The sequence below is a fragment of the Cebus imitator genome, unplaced genomic scaffold, assembly GCF_001604975.1.
Source record: "Cebus imitator isolate Cc_AM_T3 unplaced genomic scaffold, Cebus_imitator-1.0 Scaffold11, whole genome shotgun sequence".
Lineage (NCBI taxonomy): Eukaryota > Metazoa > Chordata > Mammalia > Primates > Cebidae > Cebus > Cebus imitator.
In genome coordinates this window covers 8,131,585-8,152,368 of record NW_016107326.1, presented here as the reverse complement: position 1 = coordinate 8,152,368, position 20,784 = coordinate 8,131,585, and the positions used below count along the sequence as shown (strand labels likewise).

The 20,784-nt window shown below is 47.3% G+C and overlaps 1 protein-coding gene across 29 annotated transcripts in view; it reads left to right on the top strand.

Moving 5' to 3' along the window:
• Positions 1-20,784, top strand: part of KCNMA1 (potassium calcium-activated channel subfamily M alpha 1) — a 768,447-nt gene that overhangs the window by 226,320 nt on the left and 521,343 nt on the right. For all 29 annotated transcript variants that reach the window (XM_037727278.1, XM_037727288.1, XM_037727276.1 and 26 more), the window contains exon 2: positions 5,339-5,500. In XM_037727278.1, coding sequence (XP_037583206.1) covers positions 5,339-5,500 — 162 coding nt within the window. The remainder of the gene's footprint in view (positions 1-5,338; positions 5,501-20,784) is intronic.

Here is a 20,784-nt window from a genome sequence, read left to right as displayed (position 1 = left end):
CAGCAGGAAATGCCCAAACCTATCAGATGAGGTTTGTATCTTGAGCACCAGATGATGGGGTTCAGTCAGGCCTTTGGCTCCAGGTGACATAGGAGGGGTGAGGCCCTCTGCAGTCATTGTGTCAACAGAAAGTCATCATGGGGAACACCACTAAAGGGAATGGGGAGAAAGCATAGAAAGGGGCGAAGGTGTAAGGCTGGGCACAGCCCCATGAGAGGTTGCCTGGTAGGGTGGGTGTCGGGGGGACTGCAGCCACTGCTCTCCCCTGCCTCCCGTGCCTGCACCTTTGCTCTGAAGCCCGCCCCACCCTCTGGTGTGGGCACTGAGATTAGATGTCACTGTTGCCACTGAGAGGCAGCTGTGGCCTGCTTTACACGAGACTGTGGTGGGGAGAGAGGGCAGGGTTGGAGGCAGAGGAGCAGAGTGGCCTCCAACTCGAGGCCAAATCCCTTTCTCAAGGAGCTGCCAAGGGCAGGGGGAGGGCTCCTGCAGGACCTCCTCTTTCTGAGATAGTCTCCCCACCTGACAGGCCCACCTCTCATTTTTTCCCTTGTCCTTCTCTCCACGTTCCTCTCTTTTCTTTTCTTCCGTTTCCAAAGATCTGGTGGTCTGTTCTCCTGAAGCTGGGGTACCTGGAGGCTGCAGCTGGTAGGGTTTCTCTCCCTTACACACGCACACACACGCGCACACACACACACACACACACACACACACACACACGCACACACACAGTGATTTCCTGACTGACATCTGGCTGCCCCTACTTGGAAGTGCTTCCTGCACAGGGACTGGGTCCTCTGCACTGGGAGGCGGAAGGTTTAGGGTGGCTGGGTGCCCCCTTTGCCATTCAGAGCAAACAGTGAGGCAGTGTCCTGTGGCCACAGGAGCAAGAGCAGAATGCTGGGACTGAGGAGGCAGCCTCTCCCTGGTTCTCAGCCTCATCTTAAAAATGGGAGGTTGATCTCATGGAGCTTCAAGTCAGAAGGGATCTTCGATGTCATTCAGTCTAGGGTCTGCCCTGTGTGGGAGCCTCTGCCCCAGCTGTCCTGGGTGGCAGTCACACAGCTCCTACTAGAAGCTCTGCAGGAGCCCTGCACCTTACCTTCTAGGGGCTCGTTGCTCATTGGAGGGTAACAGCCTTAGAACCTGTTCTCCCTTATCCTCCATTCTGTAATTATTTATTAAAGGCTCACTCTGGCCAGTGTGCCTCCCAGGGCTGCTGGTTGGTGAAAGCGATGCATCTTCAACTGATTAACCTCGGAGGCCCCAGCCCCACCAGCGGGTGCTTCAACAGGGCAGCTGTAACTGCTTTGTGCCCGTGACTGTGCCAAGCTTCAGCTTCCCCACCACCTTAATGAGGCGGCATACTTGTCCCCATCTTACACGGAGGAGGCTGAGGCTCAGGGGTTGAGGGGCCACAGCCCTCAGCTTGGAAGTTCTGGAGCAGGCACAAGCCCAGGTGGGCTCTCTGCTTCCAGCCTGAGCTCTCAGGCTCTGTGCCTTTTTCTGAGAGATACCTGATCTCAGTCACCCTGTCTGTAAAATGGAAATAATTCCACTTGCCTGTTGGATGTATTGGAAGGTTTAAGAAAGATAATGCATAGAGAACACTTAATTCTTAGTCGCTGGCATCTAGTTCTAGCTTGTTCAATGGTGGCCAACACTCTTATAATGGACTCTGCCCCTGCATGTCCCCAGCAAGGCTACTGAACCTTCTCTGCTCCTTTTTCTTTTCTTTTTTTTTTTTTTTTGAGACGGAGTTTCACTCTTGTTACCCAGGCTGGAGTGCAATGGCGCGATCTCGGCTCACCGCAACCTCCGCCTCCCAGGTTCAGGCAATTCTCCTGCCTCAGCCTCCTGAGTAGCCGGGATTACAGGCACGTGCCACCATGCCCAGCTGATTTTTTGTATTTTTAGTAGAGACTGGGTTTCACCATGTTGACCAGGATGGTCTCGATCTCTTGACCTCATGATCCGCCCGCCTCGGCCTCCCAAAGTGCTGGGATTACAGGCGTGAGCCACGGCGCCTGGCCTCTCTGCTCCTTTTTCTTTGGAGCATGGAGTTAGAGTGCCTGTTCCCCATAAGGGGTGCTTTGGCCAGAGTGAGGTCCGTGGTGGAGAGAGGCGCACAGGATCTGTGGTAGTCTAGTGGCTAGCCTGGCAGGCTGGCATCAGGCTTTAAATAGCTCCACATCACTCCTCCCAGGCCAGCTTCCCACACATGGGTAATTAAGCTCACAACATTTAGTGTAAGCAAATAATAACAAGGGCATTATCTCCCTTTAGTCTGTGTTTTTCCTTGCCTATCATATAGTAATTAAAATAATGAATGCCTTGTAAAACAATAGGTAAGAGGGCTGGTGAAATAGCATTATCTGCCACATACCTCTTGTGCTGTGAATTTCTGATGCAGTTAACCACTGTGACTGGAGGGCCCCCCTGCCTCCCAGCCTTTTTCACGTTGATTTCTCCTCTCCAGGGTCTACCAAGGGGCTGTGGAACCTGGGTCCCCAGGACTGAGGAGCAGGGAGCTAGCCTTCTAGGCCCCCCCATGGTGGCCCAGGACCAGTTCAGAAACATTCTGGGAGGCTTGACTCAGAAGGAAACAGTAGAGCCTCAGATTTAAGGACCATCTCCCTGCCCTCTTCTTTTCCCCACCCCTCCACCGGTGTCCAGTTTTGAAAGAAGCAAATGGTTCTGTCCTTGGAGAACTGGGATTGAAGATCCATGTCCCATTTCAGCAATCACCGAGCCATACCAGGGTGGTCAGGAGCTGTGGTCCCCAAAGTGAGCTCCCAAGTCCGGCAGCATGAGCATTGCCTGACAACTGGGTGCAAATGTAGGTTCTGGGAGGGGCCCGGCACACTGTTTCAACAAGCCCCCGGCGTGCTTACGATGCCCGCTCATTTGTGAGCACCACTGCTTTATGGTGCCAGTGGCACGGGAAGCAGCAAGGGGTGCTGGGATGAGCTCTGGAACCTGTATTTTGTAGTGTTGGGCACTGTTTAATCCTGACAATGCCTGAGGGGCTGGGAGTACTGTCCTCATCTTATGAAAGAGGTCCCACAGGGGTGGGAGAGCTAGATTTCCCCCTGAATCTATGCATTTAGTTACCATGGCTGCCTCTGTATCAGGGCCTCCCCCTCCTCCTAAATACCCTCCTGTTCCGAGTCTCACAGGGCAGAGACTCAGGGACCAGGGCAAGACCTAACAGGTCCTATCTGAGACTGGCCTAGGGGGCTTGGGCAACAGGTCCCACACATGTCAGCAGGCAGCCCCTGTGGCCTCCCCCTCCCAGGCCTCCTCTTGGATCATTCTAGCTCTGTGGGGCTTTACACACTTGGAAATAAAATATTACCATCCAGGGCTGCAGATGCGGCTTCTCTCTTCCCCAGCTTCCCTGAGCCACAGGCAGCCAGAGGAAGAGAAGTGGAAATCGAGAGCAGCTTCCTGTCTGCCATGGCCAAGTCCCTAAGAGGATGACTCACCAGTGTGCCCTCACCACCTGCCTCCCACGTGCCTGGCCTCCCTATGCCTCGCCCCCATGTCACTGCAGACAAAGCTTTTCACCACCGTCTCTGGTTCTTCCCCTTACTCCAGATCACAATGATTCCCCAGTGTGGCTTTGCCTTGGGAATTAATTCCAGAGTTTTAAATGATGAGCTAAATTTGCTGGTATCTTTTTAAACATCTTCATTTGCAGTAATAATTGCAGTGGGTATTTGCGTTGGGGTCCAGTTAAATGTACATTTTTATATAAATAATGAATAAGCTTTTAGTATAAGTATGTTCCAGGTAGTATTTGGAGAATATACTTGTACTAAAAAGTTATTTGTTATTTATCTGAAATTTAAATTTTATTGGGTATCCTGCATTTGATCTGGCAACACTAAACCCAGCCTCTGTGGCCAATGAGGGGCCGATACTCACAGCCCTTTCTAGCCATTCATTCATGTTTATTGAGCCAACTCTGTGCCAGGCACTCTGTTAGGCACCAAGGCTGCAGCAGTGGGGGAGGCAGACGTAAGTGAAAGAAATAAATGATTTATTAAGTATATTAGAGGTTTTAAGTGCTATGGAGAAAAACAAAGCAGAAGAGTGCTGTTGGAAAGAAAGTGTTGCAAATTTAAACAGGTAGCCAGGGAAGACTTTATCAAGCAAAGACAAGGGAGCAGGCCATAAGTGTCTGTGGGAGAAGAGTATTCTAGGCAGAAAACTCACTGTGTGCAAAAGTCTACAATTTAGACCCCTATGTAGGGCTCAGTTATCTAATGAGACCAGCCTTGTTTCCTCAAGCACATTTTAAGCCGCAAGGGGAATTTATTGTCTTCTGTAATTGAAAGGGTATGGTTTGGATTTCAGGCACAGCTGGATCCAGGTGTTCAAATGATGACATCAGTATTCTATCACTTTTACTTTTCTCTGCGGTGATTTCATTCTCAGGGAAGAATGACTTTTTCTATTCTTTCCTGCAAATATTTTACGCTTGAGTCTTATTGGGTTGGTGTGGATCGTGTGACTATTCATCGCCCAATTGCTGTTGGCAGGGGGTAGAAGGGACTGATTGATTAGTTTCCACTGTTGGAGCCAATGTGAGGCCATCTTTTCCATTTGAACCACATAGACTGAGATGAAGAGATAATAATTTTCTTAAAGGAAACTGGGGGTGCTGCTGTGAGAAGGGGCATAGAGGCTGGGCAGGCAAAGCCCATGGCATCCCTCCCACACTTTCCTCCTCCCTCCTCAGCATGCCCTAATCTTAGACTGGTTGCGTTTTCTTCTGCTTTGGTGGTTTTTTTTTTTCTTTAAAATGGGAGGAGACCAACACTTTTGGAGGCCGAGGTGGGCGGATCACTCGAGGTCAGGAGTTCGAGACCAGCCTGGCCAACATGGTGAAACCCCATCTCTACTAAATTAGCTGAGCATGGTGGTGCACACTTGTAATCCCAGCTACCTGGGAGGCTGAGGCATGAGAATTGCTTGCATCTGGGGAGTAGAGGTTGCAGAGCTGAGATTGCACCACTGTACTCCAGCCTGGGTGACAGATTGAGACTTCATCTCAAAAAATAAAATAAAATAAAAAATAAGAGAAAAATACCATCCTTCTTACTTTCAATATGATATTTTAAGAGGAAATAAAGAAAATATTCTTTTTTAAATAAAGATTTTTTTTTTTAAATCAAAGGCATGATTTAGCCCTTCTGTTTTACTCCTGTACTTTTAAGCCAGTTTCTACCTGACCTGGGGACCCCTTCGGGCTCTGGTTCTTTATGGGTAGGGTATGTTATTTAAATCCAGTGGTTCCCTATATCTCAACTCTTGCTTTTTCTGTTGCCAGGAGGCCCAGAAGATTAACAATGGCTCAAGCCAGGCGGATGGCACTCTCAAACCAGTGGATGAAAAAGAGGAGGCAGTGGCCGCCGAGGTCGGCTGGATGACCTCTGTGAAGGACTGGGCGGGGGTGATGATATCCGCCCAGACACTGACTGGCAGAGTCCTGGTGAGTCTCCACCCCCTTCTCACACCAGGAGGCCTTGCTGTGTGGGCCAAGATGGCTTTGCTTATGAGACGTGATGTGCCCCAGGGTCTTCTGCAGGAGGCTGGCTATTGGGAGGTGGGGGTGAGCAGCAAGTGCTCCCACGTGGTCATCAAGGAGAGGCTCCGTTCTTTGTGTACAGTGGTTTGTGGAGGGATTTTCAGGGAGTGGGGTTTGCAGTAGAGAGGGGTTGTTGGGAGGAGGTGGCACGTTTCCTCTGCTAATAAGTGCGCATGAACGCACACACACACGCACAAGTGCACGCACACTCATACCCTCCCTCATCTTGGAGAGGAGAAGAGGGTCAAGGAAACATACCAGAGACTTATGGAAGGGCCACAAATGATGGGATCCTGGGGAATGCTGAGAGAGAGAGAGAGAGAGAGAGAGAGAGAGAGAGAGTGCGTGCGCGTGTGCGCGCACATGTGTGTGTGTGGTGGCCTTCAGGGGATGTTCTCGTTGTCTTCTCTTAGCCTGTAGGGACCTCTGCTTGGAGCAGTTTCCAGATTTTCTGCAGTGAGCTGGACCCTGTGCATGGCAAAAATCAGTCATGCTGATGGTGGATACATCAGCAGCCCACCTGAGGCTGCCTGGCCCGCGTGCCTGAAGCTCCCTTGTGTGCCCTTTTCTGGTGAGGTTGTCTCCCAGGCCCACCTGCAGCCAGGGCTGATCCTGCCCCTTCTCTGTGCATTTCCAGCATCTCTCTGATCTGCTTATATGAAACTTGGCTTCACTGGCTGGCCTCATGAGCCCTTGGTTTTTGTCAAGGATCATTAGTGGGACAGGCCTGTGGTGACCAACAATCACAGTTTGCCTGGGACTGAGGGGTACATGGGACATGAGTCTTTCAGTGTAAAAGCTGGGAAGGCCCTGGGCAAACAGGGATGAATTGGTCACCATAGCCAGGTCCATACTCAGGGAAAGCCCTGCCCTATTGCTTTCTTGGGTCTGCTCTAGGTCAGGAGTTTCCCAAAGAAGGATGTTGCATGCGGAGTGATTTCTCATTGTAATTCTGGAAGCTGTTTTGTTTGGGCCACCTGTCCTGGCTTGAAGCTAGGGCTCAGTCAAGAGTCATTTGGCTCATAGATGGAAGGAGTAGGGCCTGTGTGGCCCTATCCTAAGGCCTTTGTGGCTCAAAGACCAGGCAGGGAAACTGGGAAACAGTCATTATCTGAGTTTCACAGCAGAAACTCAGTGAGGAGGTGATTGTAGATGGAGGAAGGTGGCGAGAGTTTCACTTCTCAGAATCCTTCTTGGAAAGAACTCAGTGTTATGTCTGGGATCGATATCACACACACTTCTTGAGGGAAGGACTGAGAAAGTATTCAAAGGTGCCGGCCATACAGCCTTCAAGAAGGACAGGGTCTGCTCACCGAGGGATCTGTCTTGAGCTGTGTGCTGAAGGGACTGGATATGAAACTGTGGCTGATGTCAACTGATACCAAAATGGAAAGAGGGAACATTTAAAGCTGGAGTTTTGGAGGAGGAGAGAGAAACTGATGAGGTCAGCAGCTGCTTGGAGGAAGGCACAGGAGGGAGACAATCCAGTCTGGTGTGACCCAGGAGGACTGTGTGTAGTGGGGACTTGGAAGTGCCTTGCTCTTGGCTGTGCTATGTAACAGCCCTTCTGTATCTCTTCCTGCCTCTTCAGTGAAGTCTCCATTGCTCTTTCATGCTTAAAGAAGAGCAGATTCTGCATTGGAAACTTAGAGGTTCAATTCTGGGTCTGGGTATTCATGGGGACACAATGGATGTGTTCTACATGTATGGTGGTGATAGTGAATTGGGGAGCAGGAGGCAGTTTGCTTGCACAAATGTGACACTTGTTCCTTCCATGTGGTCATTATAGACAGGTCTAATTTTCTTCATCAGCGTTGCCAAGAGTTACTAAACACGAATTCTTGGCCAAGTGTATTCGTTTTTTCAGCTCTGTGGAAAACAAGGAGGGATCCTGATTCTGTTGTGCTATGTAGGGAAGTTATTGAAGGAATATATGGACGACAGGTGCTATGAGTACAAACATGGTGTGCACGTGTGTGGGTGTGAGGAGGGGCTGTGGGGGAAAGCAGGGCTGATCAGGAAAGCCTTCATAGGGAGGAAAGCCTTTGAACTAAAGCTCCCATTTCAAGATGAACTGAGCATGTGCTTTATGGCGGGAAGATATCAAAAGTAAAAACACATCCAAGCCTAAACACAAGAAAATGACTGCTAGGTGGGCCAGAATCTGTGAAGAATACCTAATAAGACAGAATGCTTTTGCAGTGAGCTTTGTAGTGTGAGTCAGGATCTTGAGAGTCAAAGGAGAGGAAAGCCTTCAAAGTGAGGAGCAAGAAAAGCAGAGAAGGAGCCTGGTATCCTGGGGAATGGGGAGTGCAGACCCCAAAGTCTAGGGGAGTGTCCTGGAGACAGCCTGGTGGGGCTTTAAAGGCCAAGCTAAAGAGTTTTTGGAGTTCGTAGAACAAGGAGATTTTGAGGCAGGGGGTGTTGTACAGAGAGAGCTAGGGGACAACTGGAGACTGAATGGGTGAAGCTGGAGCTTGGAGGCTATAGGACAAGTTAGGGCAGTGAGTTGCTGCCTTAGTGATGGCTTGGGAGCAGATTCCTGCAGTAGTCCTGGTGAGGCACAGTCTGCAGTGGCACTAAACGGAAGATGCAGATGGTAGATGTGGGTAATATCGTGGAAGCAGAACTCATTGGGCCAAGCACACCCAGCGGCCACCTTGATCCTCTCCTGGCAATCACACTGTTGAAAGCCTCTTGGGAGCCAGTCACTGTGGTAGGCCTTATATGTTAAGATCAATTTGAAGGGCAGAGACAATGTCATATTTCTTCCATATCTCCTTACTGCTGTTGTGTTGTATGGGTTCATTAGAAGAAAACAAGCCAATCTTATCAGTGAATTCATCTCTGTTTTATAGTTGAGAAAAATCAAGACATAGCAAGGGCAATGAGTTGTCTAGAAACATTCAGCTTTGAGTGACAGAGCCAGCTCCCTGTCTCCCTGGAGTTCCTTTTGTGTCATTACTTCCCAGTCGAAGATAATGCCTTTTCTTTTCTAAGCCCCTGCGACCTGTCGCTTTGTCTGTGACATTTTGACATTACCATCTTCTAGCCACTTTGGTCCTGAGGATGCTTGGCTGACTTGTTTAACATGTGCATGCTGAAGCATGGTCCACGCAGGGCTCTTTGCCTGAGCCTGCCCAAGGTGCCAGCTGCTCTCTGAAGGTCTCCTTGGAGAAAACCCTGCCAAGGCTGCTGGGACCACCCAGAGCAAAGTGGGACCCACTGCAGACAGCAGGCATCTCAGAGCTCTAGGAGGTATCCTGAGAACAGGCCTGTCCGTGGGGAGCAGGCAGGCCTCTGCACTGAGCAAAGAACAGATTTCACAATGAAGTCCTGGTGTGCAAGAGAAAGCAGCTCGGCCTGTTCAGAACCCAAAGCTGTGTTTGTCTCGAGCCGTCCCAATGTTTATCCCTGCAACAGGGGGACCAAAGCAAGACCAGATACCTGGCTATTCAGTTTCCCTTTCCATTTTTTAATTTGTTTTCCTTGACGCATGCTCAGGAGCTTGGCCTCCACATCTGGGCCTCTATCTCACCTGCCCAGTTGTCACAGGTGAGAATCTCAAAGCTGGGACATCATGAATAAGGTCCAGCTGGGGAAAGATTTGCCAAGACGATCTCAGAATATCTGTAGGATCTCTCAGACCAGCACATCTGTTATTCACTAAGTGCTTATTTCTCGCCTGTACCTTACACTGTTCAAGGTACTGAGCATAACTCAGTGAGCAACAGAGCTCCAGAGTATGAATTATTTAGATTGATAAACTAGATATAAGGGTGCAGAGCTCAATTTAAGAAATTGATAATCCCATTCACTGGTGCTTTTTATAATCAATGCCTGGAGCCCGATCACCCACATGATAAAAATTCCTTGACCCCTTGGCCCCAGGTCTCAGAATAGCCTGTCTTTGCCTCCTCTCTCACCCTGGCACCCAGGCTAAACTGCCCAAAAACAGTAGGAAGGACCAAGACTTCTCTTGGATCATGTGGCGGAGGGATTCTACATTAAAGTGAATGCCAGGCTGTCAAGGGTACTGCTTCCTTTAAATTTTTCTTGATAAACAAATGTTTCTCTTCTGATTATGAACATAATATATGTTTGCTTTTTTAAAAATTTTGAAACATACTGGAAGAAGCGCTGATAAATTCCACTTTGGGATTTGGAGTTGGCTCCTGCAGAGGGAAATTTGGAAATAGTAGTCAATATCATCAGGATTTCTCTCAACCATTTGGGTGTCGTCGAGGACTTTGTTCACTGCATCTCATGTTACCTGCTTTATGCACAGACTCATGGGATAAATAGTTTTTTTGGGTGGCTGCTCAGAGCCAAGTTGGTGCTTATGGAAAATACAGAGCGTCTCAGGTTTGCGCTCTGTGTCTTTGCACGCTTCCCTGACTTGTCTTCGTCATCTTTCATTTTCCCTTTGCCCTACTTTGCTTACTCCTACTTGAAATTTACATGTATGCAGTTGTGTGCTCCATACATTTTTGTCAGGTAAATTAAATCCTTTTAAGAATAAGGTGGTTTCTAAATAAAGAGGGCAAGAAACATGTGAAGTAGGGTTTAGTATAGTTTCATTGTACTGTATAGAATCATAAGCCAAAATCAATAGCGATAGTCAAGTTCAGGGTCAGTAAGTTTTTCTGTAAAAGGCCAAATAGTAAACATTCTAGGCTTATAGGCCATGTGGGCCCCACTGCTCAACTCTGCCACAGTAGTTTGAAAGCAGCCACTAACAGCCTTGACGTGACTTTGTTCCAATAAAACTTTCTTTATAGAATGGGGGGAAATATTTGCAAACAATGAATTCAACAGGGGCCTGATATCCAGAATTCACAAGGAACTTAACAACAAAAATCACAACCTCATTTAAAAGTGGGCAAAAGATATGAATAGTCATTTTTCAAAAGAAGACATACAAATGGCCAAGCATATGAAAAAATACTCAACATCACTAATCATCAGAGGAATGCAAATTAAAACCACAATTAGATATTATGTCATACAAACCACCATGGCTATTATTAAAAAGACAAAAAAAGAAAAAAAGAAAAACAGATGTTGGGAGGATATGGAGAAAAGGGATCACTTATATGCTGTTGGTGGAAATGGAAACTAGTACAATCTCTATGAAAAAGAGTACAGAAATTTCTCAAAGAACTAAAAACAGAACTTCCATTTGATCCAGCAATTTTACTAGTTGGTATTTACCCATAGGAAAAGAAATCGTATATAAAAAAGATACCTGAATTTCTATGTTTATCACAACACTACTCACAATAGTAAAGCTATGGAATCAACCTGAGGATCCATCAATAGATGATTAAATAAAGAAAACATTTATATAAATACATATATACACACACACATGAATATATCACATTATAAATATATATATTTACATTTATACACACACACATATACACACAATAAAATACTCTTCAGCCATAAAAAAGAATGAAATTATGTCTTTCACAGTAACGTGGATGGAAATAGAGGCCATTATCTTAAGTGGAACAACTCAGAGACAAAGTCAAATACCACATGTTCTCACTGATAAGTAGAAGCTAAATAGTGTGTACACTTGGACAGAGAGGGAATAGTAGTCACTGGAAACTCAGAATGGTGGAAGTGTGGGAGACTGGGGTGACTGATGAGAAATTAACGGTTGCAATGCACACTATGTGGATGATGGTTACAGTAAAAGCGTAGACTTCACCACTGTGCAAAATATCCAGGTAACAAAACTGCATTTGTACCCCTTACATTTATATAAGTAAACTGTATTTATAGAAATAGGGGGTAGGAAAAGTGATTGAACAGAAAGAATAAGTTCCAGCATAGGGGAGATTATAGTTAACAGTAATTTATTGTACATATCAAAATAGCTAGACAAGAATTAGAATGTTCCCAGCACAAAGATAAATGTTTGAGGTGATGGTTGTCTGTTACCCTGGTGTAATCATTATACATGTACCCAAATATCACATACACCCCCAAAATATATACACTATTACATGTCAATACAACATTTTTTTAAAAAAGAGAACAGGTGGTGGGCCAGATTTGTTTCACACACCATAGTTTGCTGACTCAGTTTAATTTATCCCCTTGTTTTATACATAAAGAGACTCAAAGGCTGGGGCTGGAGGCGAAGAGATTCTCTGAGGTCGAGTAGCATGGGTGTCACACTCTTTGTAAGGGTGAGTGTTATAGACTCAGTGATCCACACACAAAGATAAACACAGGCACATACACATACTGTCCCTATCCACATCATCACTTAGTTTCTGCATGTTCATATTCATTTCCATGATTGATCTCAGAGCAACTGTCTCCCTAGGGAAACTATGTCCTTTGGCTAAGGACAGCCTCACCTTAACGTGTGAGTGGCATCTACACTGCCTGGACTTTACCTCAACCCCCTGACGGATTCAATGTTTTGTGTGTCTCTTCAAAGACTGGCCTTGCCAAAATAGCTACCCGCTCCTGAGCAAAGCTGGAGAGTCCCTTAGAATCACTCTTTGTAGTTGCTTTCCCCATGTTCCTAGAGTATTGCCCCGGGAAGCTTACATGGCTAATTCTATGAACTGAAAGCATGTGCTACTTGCTTGAATGTGTAGGGGATGATGTATCGATGTAAGAAGAAAGAAAAATACCAGCCTCTCCCTTTATCCCTCTAAATATGTTGCATGTGCAGCATTTTACATTAACGTTGTATACATGGCCTGGACCATTTTATCCTTATATCCGAGGGCCCGAAAGAAAATATGTGTCAAATACACCTTTCAAATAGGAATAATCCTATTGGTTTAATAGAGTTAAATATATGTACGTTCACTGCTGTGCTTTTTGCATATGAAGTTAGACTGGTTGAACCCGGTGGGAGTATACATGGGCACACACATAATCAAATATATCACATTCATTGCATTCACTTCTGTTAGGTGCCCTATGGAGCTTGTGACATTTCCCATCAGTATCCTCTACTTTTCTTTCTCAGTGGTGCGTGGTGGAAAATTTACACACCCTCCTCTCTGTCTCTCTCTCTTCCCCCTCATCTGTGCCCCAGCTTTTATTACATTTTAGGCAAGTATACATAAAATTCTTATATCATTGGCCAATGCTTTGTGTAGCAGAAAGGCTAGAGGTTTCACAGGACTGTACTTTTAGTAAGAATGCCCCTATAGTGAACAAGTATGTCCTTCTCTCTGCTATTGGGAGTAAGTTGAAGTTTTATTTGCATTGTTTTAACACTCCTAAGGGAGGCCTCTGCTTGAAGGAGCCACAAGATAATTCCTTCCGGGACTTAATGATGGTTCTTTGTTTTATCCCATGGATAGATACAGAATTCACATTATGGGTATTAGTCAAAAAGTCAAAGAAGAGACATTCTCTTTTTATCATTAAACATGAACTTTTGTCTTTATCTAATGAAAGATACACTAGATTTGCAGGAGGTTTGTTATCTGTGACTCAACGTCATTTACCCAGATGGGAAAACGTGAGTCAGAGAAGTGACTGAATTGAGCAGTCTCCCCCGACAGGTAGTAAGCTGCCTGTTACTGGAAATATTCAAAGAGCAAGCAGGATCGCAGCTCGTGGTGCTGTTGCTGAGAGCTGGTTAGACTTTATCCTCATTGCTTTAATTAGGTTCCACAGAACACTAGACCCATGAATTGTTCCCAGATAAAAATGGTTCCCTGGGAACTTGGACAGACTTCATTTCTTATCCCCCTCTTCGAGATTGCCAGTGCATGTCAGCATATAAATACTTACAGAAGTCCTGCAGTCAGAAAGCAGAAAGGCTTTGTTTCGCCCAGCACTTCCCATTTTCATTTCCCTGTGGAACCCTTTCCCCATGCAATACCTGTGGGCATCACATAGCACTCACTTTGGGAAACATTTACTCAGCCCAGGGATTACTTAGTTATAGCCTGTGGGACAGTCTGGCTCACTGCCTGTTTTGTGTAGTTCATAAGCTACAGATGGTTTTTACATATTTAATTTTTTTTCTTTTTTTTGAGACAGGGTTTCATGCTATTGCTCAGGCTGGAGTGTATCGGTGCAATCTTGGCTCCCTGCAGCCTCAAACTCCTGGGCTCAAGCGATCCTTCTGCCTCAGCATCCCTGAGTAGCTGGGATTACAGGTGCATGCCACCATGACCTGCTATTTTTAAAACAATTTTTTTTACTGATGGGGTTCTGTTATGTTTCCCAGGCTAGTCTTGAACCTCTGGGCTCAGGTAATCCTCTTACCTTGACCTCCCAAAGTGCTTGGATTACAGATGTGAGCCACTGTACCTGGCCTAAATGGTTATTTTTAAAAAATCAAAATAAGTATATTTTATGACATGTGAAAGCTGTATGAAATTCTGATTTCAGTGTCCATAAACAAAAGTTTCATTGGAATATAGCCATGCTCACTCATTTACGTATCATCTGTGGCTGCTTCCGTGACAAGCTACAAAGGCAGAGTTAAGTAGTATCCGGAGTCCAAAACACCCACTAGACTAAAATAATTACCATCTGTCCCTGCAAAGAAACAATTGCCTCTCCCTGTATGCCTGTCAATATTCCTCCTTAAGCGGCCTAAAGGACTTGCTCTGTAAGTTACCCATGGCACAGGTAATAGATAAGATGTAACATCTGTCCGCTTCTCATGGGGACATGTCTATATTCACTTCCCCAAGCTCAACTAAATACTGCATTAGAGATGGAGAGGCCAGAGTCAGGTGGGCCCCAAGTTCCATAGCAGGTACCCAGCTGGGGTGAACATATGGATTTCTACTTCGCAAGGTCAGGAGAACGTGTCTGAGAATTTTGTAGCAGCATCATTCCATGAATCTCTCTATTCACCTGCCCGCCTCTTCGGCAGCCCCCATACCCCAGGCCCTGCTGGCAGCTCTGAGTCTAAGCCTTACCCCCAGGAGGACCCCTGATCAGGGCCTGCAGGCCAGGCACCTCAGCTCACAGCAGCTGCCAGTCTGCAGGCCCCGCGCCATGTGCTGGGCTCTCCGGCACGCCCTGTAAAGAGCAGCTGTTAATTTTACTAGCTGGTGTGTTGGCTCCTCTGCCCTTCCCAGGGCTGCTGTGAAAATGAAGGAGAGTTTCAGAAATCAACCCTCAGCCAGCCCTGGAGCGAGGAAGAGTCTCCTGGCCCAGGAGCAGCCCGCTTGATTCTGGCCACTCATCTCTGGCTCTCGGGCCCTCTGGGCTCTGATGGCAAGTGCTTATGTGACCGTTTCCCCTCTCCTCTGAAGTTTCCGGGTGCACATGGGTGCCTGCTTTGGCCTTCCATCTCATTGTCCGTCTGCCTGTCCATCTATGTCCATTCATCCACCTGTGCAATCACCGACACCAATTGGTGTTCCCTAGCATACAGAACTGATCGTACCGCAAGCCATTGGGGCGCTGGGAAGCAAGCAGAGCACAAGGCTGACACAGACAGGCCAGCCCCCCTCTGCTGGTCCTGCCTTGTCTCTGTCCTCTCTGTTTCCATCTCTCTGTTGGGGCTTGGGAGCGAGGAGCCCTGCCCCTTCGTCAGTGCATTGTGATCGGAACTAGAGCTCCTACTCTTTTTTGACCTCCTTCTGGCTCCTTGTGTCTCTTTCTCACTTGATTGGAACCAAAAAGGAGGATAGGTAGAGCCCATAGCAGCCTCCAAACTTCAGCTCCTGCCTTTCCTCTCCCCTTGGGACACCCATCCTTGGGAAGGAGCTGCTGTGTGTGGTGCAGCTGGGCAGTTGGGAGCCCCACCTCTGCAGCCTCCTGACTCCAGATCCATCTGTCTCAGGGGCTTTTACCCTGGGTGAGTTGCTTCATTGTTTCATACCTCAGTTTCCTTATCTGCAAGATGGAGATAATAATAGTCTCTACCTCTTAACGGGTTTATGCATGTAAGATGTTTAGAACAGTGCCTCTGACATGGTGCTTGATAAACATGGTTATTACTATTTTTGTTATTGTGTGTGTGAGCCCAGTCACCATGTCATGGAGGAAATGGGCTGCTGTGGAGACAGATGGGTCAGGGGGTGGAGAACAAATCCTTTTCTGGGGCAGGAGTAGAACAGCCTGCAAACCTCACCAAACCCAGACATCCTCCAAGAGTGCTGAGCAGCTCTGGGCAGGGGCATCTGAAAGGCTCTGAATGCCCCAGGCAAGCCCTAGTTTGGGTCCAGGGCTCTGGTTTGGGTCCACCATCCAGATGATGTTTGCTTTGTGCACACACTTAATTCAGGCTTGTCTAGGCTGCATCCTCTTTGCAACTGGCTCATGCCAGCCTGACTCACCATTGTTAAGTTGGCCAGGAAATTCTCACTTCATATAGCCTCCCTGAGCTGGCTGGGGGCTGGAGAATGGGCGGGGCTCTCCCTGGAGCTGTACATTGTGGGCACATGTGTCACAGGAAATACCTTGGCAGGATGACAGATAAGTCTTATGGAAAGAGGGTCAAGTACACTTACTGTGGTCTCCATGTCCACTTCTTCCTGAAGGTGGGGCAAGGCTGACGGGGTAGGGACAGGCTGGTTTCAGAGGGCACATCTGCACCAGTATTCAGGGAGGTATGTTTGATGTCCACTTTGGCAGGTAGTGACCACACGTCCATTGAAAGGAGATGGGAAAGTGTGTGAGGTCACCAGAGGATAAAGACCCAGATTCTACTGCACATGTGATGCAGCTCCTCTGAGCTGTTCCTCCTTCCCTTCATCCATTCCTTCAAACATTTGGGAGCACCTGCTTGGGGTCAGATGCTGTTCAAGGTGCTGGACATATGTGGGTTCATTCAGCAAAATCTTCAAAGTGCAGTCATCCAAAGTGTTGAAGGTAGAAATGTTATGCTTGCATTTTCTAGAATGATTTGAGGTGGCAAGGTTTCTTAAGTAGAGTTTGGTGATAAGTCAGAACCTGTGACCCATCTGTCAGTCCCTTGGACAGACCTGGGAGCTCAACTATTCTAGTCCTGATTGCACACCCTGTGCAGGTCTGCAGCTGAATCCCAGGGGCCTGAGCAAATATATGAGTAATGGCCTCCCTCCCTCTCTCCCTCCCTTCCTTCCTTCCTTCCTTCTCTCCCTCCCTCCTACCCTTCCTCCCTTCCTCCCTCCCTTCCTTCCTTCCATTCCTCCCTCCCTCCCTTCCCCCCTTTCCTCCCTCCCTCCCTTCCCCCTCCTCCCTCCCTTCCCCTTCCCCCTTCCCTTCCCCCTCCTCCCTCCCTTCCTTGCTTCAACCCCAACCTGTAAAAGCTGGTGCTTTCCTTCCTTCCTCCTCTCCCAACTCCCCCATTACCCTTCCTTCCTCCCTCTTCCTTCCTTCTTTTCTTGCTTTATTCCATCCTTCCCTCCTTCCATCCTTTCTTCCCAACCCGTAAAAGCTGGCGCCCCCTGGAGGCATTTCAGGAAATGAAACGTCTGTATTTGTGTCTACCGCGTTGGGCTTTTCTCACCCAGCCTTTCCCCGAAGGCCTTCAGAGGGTGCTGATGGTTTAGCAGTCCATTTTTTTGTCAGAAAAATATCCTTAAAGCCTCCATTTCAGCTGCAAGAAAGTTTGTTTAGCACGGAGACTCAAAAATAGAGACGACGATGATGACAAAGTCATCAGTCTTTGTCGTTGCAGGGGAGCGTATGCTTGGAAAGTCACACTCGGGACCACACGCAAGCTGATGCTTCCAAGTTTAGTTTACGAGGCTATGTTTAGGAGGAGGCAGACTGACTCGTGCCTACGGGCCCCAAACAGCCCAATTTGGTGCACTAGATGCCTCATTTTTAGACTCTGGGTCCAGAGTGAGGCTTTTTCCAGAAAAGATAAAAAACAACCAAAAAAAAAAAAAAAAAAACCTACTTCAGGGAAATGACAGCAACAGAAAGCCACCATTTGCCCTAACATTTTATTGTAAAAATGATTCTCTCCTGTTTGAGTAGTGAGGGATCTAGGACATGACAGTGGCTTCTCTGCCTTTCTTCAGGACTTAAGGCACTCGGAAACTCAATTAAATGTACCCAAACCTCTTAAGCACCAGGGCTGTCTTTTTGCTCATCCAGTTAATTTTGGTTCATGCAACTGGCCCTGTGCTGACATGATGGAGACAGAGTGAGGGCGGGAAGCCAGAGGCCTCTGTGAGTGGAAGCTTGGTTCTCCGTTCACAAGCTCCAAGGACACACATCCTTCCCTGGCTCATCAAAGGGGACTGTTAAACATGTTTGTGCCATGTCCTTGGGAAAGCAAACTTTGGGGCCTTCCTTATTTACCAGAGGTTGCTTAATCCAGAAAGTAGGTGGACTGGGCATTGGTTCCCCACTGGCAGGAGCAGCCCAGGATTCAGCAGGTTAATCTGAAGGATTGAGAAACCATCACCTTCCTATAAGTGTTCCCAGACTTTTAGCAAAGAGGCTGAATTTTGGTCTTTTTCCCATTTTTCTTTTTAATCCTCTCTCCTCCCACGTTTTGTTGCTGTTGACTATCCTAAGGGAAACGGAACGGTTCATTGAAAAGGAGAGAGAACGTCAAGACCCCTCTCATACCACCCTCCCTCAAAGGCAGCCTTTGCTTACACTAAAAAGAGCTTGAAACAGAGGCTGAATCACAAAAAGGTGGCATTTCAGGGGACAGAGGCTGTTAGCTCCCTGGCTGCTGCGGAAGCCTGTTGGGTTTTTTGGCCTCTGAGCCCCAACTTGCCCAGGAAGGCGTGGGTTTTGGAAGTGTACTGGGAGAGGTTCAGAACATTCTTTTTGTTCCTAGAGCAAAGGCCTGGTTGTGTCTGCTTTGGTTGGAGAGTCTGTCCAGAGCTAATTATATCAGCAGGTACTCATAGAGCCCTCTGCCTGGTGTCACGCCTCGGGGTGGAAAATAACTTCCTGCAAAGGAAAGGTGTTGTTCTCAGGAGCTGTTTAATCCCAGAGGCACCTGCAAGGGCTCCGGGGAAAGCTGCTATGAGGTTATTGCTTCCCTCTGAAACATGAGGTAGTCAGCTTGGTTTCTTGGCCACCTCAGATCTCTCCAGGAAAAAGCTAAGATCATCAGAAGGAGAGAAACAGTTGACTCACCTTGGTCTCTGCCGTGTGTCTCTCTGGCCCTTGGGGACTCATGACAGTGTTTGAGATCAATTCTGGACATGGGAGTAGAGAAGCAAGTCACTTACTTTATCTAAGGAGCCTCAATCAGCAGAAACCTGGATTCTAATCCTGGCCCTGCCATCACCTTTCTGGTTGACCTTGGACACGTCAGTCCCCTCTCCAAGGCCTCAGCATCTCCATGGATGAAGAGAGGGGGCTGTAGCAGTTTTTCAGCAGTTTGTTCCCTTGCAGCCCAAAATATCTCTATGTTTTCTTATCTCCTTCACTGTCCTTTATCAGTGAAGGCCACAAGGGTTAGCCTGATATCTGCCGTTCACTGGGTCCTGTGTTGGGCACTAGGAGGACTGCAAAAGGAGAGAGAATGCACTTTTCTTAGCTGCCAGTGATTGGAGTGAAGCAGTTACGGAGTGTCCCTGCATGGCCTTCCCCTGGTTTTGCCCCATTTAAAGCAAAATCTCAAACTATTTTCCTGGCTCACAAGGCCCCATGAGATATGGCTCCTGCTTCTGACTCACCTCCAATGATTCTTTTCCTTCTTCACTCCTTTCTAGAGAAGAAGCAAAGCCTGCAGGTAGAAGCATCTGGATGGGCCTGAGGTGCTGGTGGTGGGGAGGGGTGGTGAGGGGTGCTGTGGGAGGAGAGGCCATATCCCAAAGGGCCAGCTCCATGAGAAGGAGTTGGCTTCATTTTTTTTTTTTTATGGCTAAGTAGTAGTCTTTTTAAAAAATTTATTTATTATACTTTAAGTTCTGAGGTATATGTGCAGATTGTGCAAGTTTGTTACATAGGTATACATGTGCCATGGTGGTGGTTTGCTGCCTCCATCGCCCCGTCATCTACATTAGGTATTTCTCCTAATTTTGTCCTTCCCAATCTCCCAGCCCCCTGCTATTTCTCCCCTAGGCCCCTACCCTCCAGGCCCCGATATGTGATGTTCTCCTCCCTGTGTCTGTGTGTTCTCGTTGTTCAGCAACCACTTATGAGTGAGAATGTGTGGTGTTTGGGTTTTTGTTCCTGTGTCAGTGTCCCTGCAAAGGACGTGAACTCATCCTTTTTTATGGCTGCATAATATTCCGTGGTGTATATGTGCAGCATTTTCTTTATCCGGTCTATCACTGATGGGCATTTGGGTTGGTTCCAAGTCTTTGCTACTGTAAGTAGTGCTGCAATAAACATATGTGTGCATGTGTCTTTATAATAGAATGATTTGTAATCCTTTGTGTATATACCCAGTAATGGAATTGCTGGGTCAAATGGTATTTCTATTTTTAGATCCTTGAGGAATAGGGAGTTGGCTTCCTTTGAATCATTTCAGCCATGGAGCTCCCTTTTGGAGACCTCCCCAATTGGAAGCCTCTAAGGGGATCTTGTTCCTACTTGGTATCAAATGTGGTAACCCCACTAGCCCCAAATTTGACTGGAAGAGCCTTCTTTCCAATTGAGCATCCTCTGCTTGAGGAGCTCGTGGGTGAGATAACAGCCTCTATCCTTTGCTATTTATATTGCTTTTTGACTGAACTGCTGCAAGTCATGGTGCCCCTGAAAGTCCATTCCTTCTCCAGAGGTAGAAGTGCCTCCATCACCATGCACCTGAAAACGATAAAAGTCATGCTTATTTAAGATAATGACTGCCAGAGGCACCCAGGATGTAGGGGGAAGGATGGAGGAAACATTACTGTGGCAAAAGTCATTTTTAATTTCTGGAGCAAGGTAGCAGACTCAGGGTGGTGGCAGGAGCTGCCAGGCTAACCCCCAAATTTACAGCAAGGGTGTTAACCACTGTGGGTGATCAGTGCAGTTCACATTGCAGAAATTCCCCAAATGAAAATTCATTGTAGGTTAACTTTTAGCTGAACTTGAAAAAACACGGGCAACAGACCCTCAATTGCAAGCGTTTCCAATTTCATTAACATGATTTAAGCAGAGAGTCTCCATTGCCTCCCTGGATGCTAAATTGGGAAACATCACTCTTCCTCTGCCCTTGTGCCTAGTTTGCAAACCAGTGGGTTTATCTGGTTGTTTTGCCCAGAGCTGGAGCACTGCAGTCGTTTCCATAGCACTCTGGCCCAGAGGGAGTTGTGTGTCGGGGGGCTCAGTGTTGTCTTACAGAA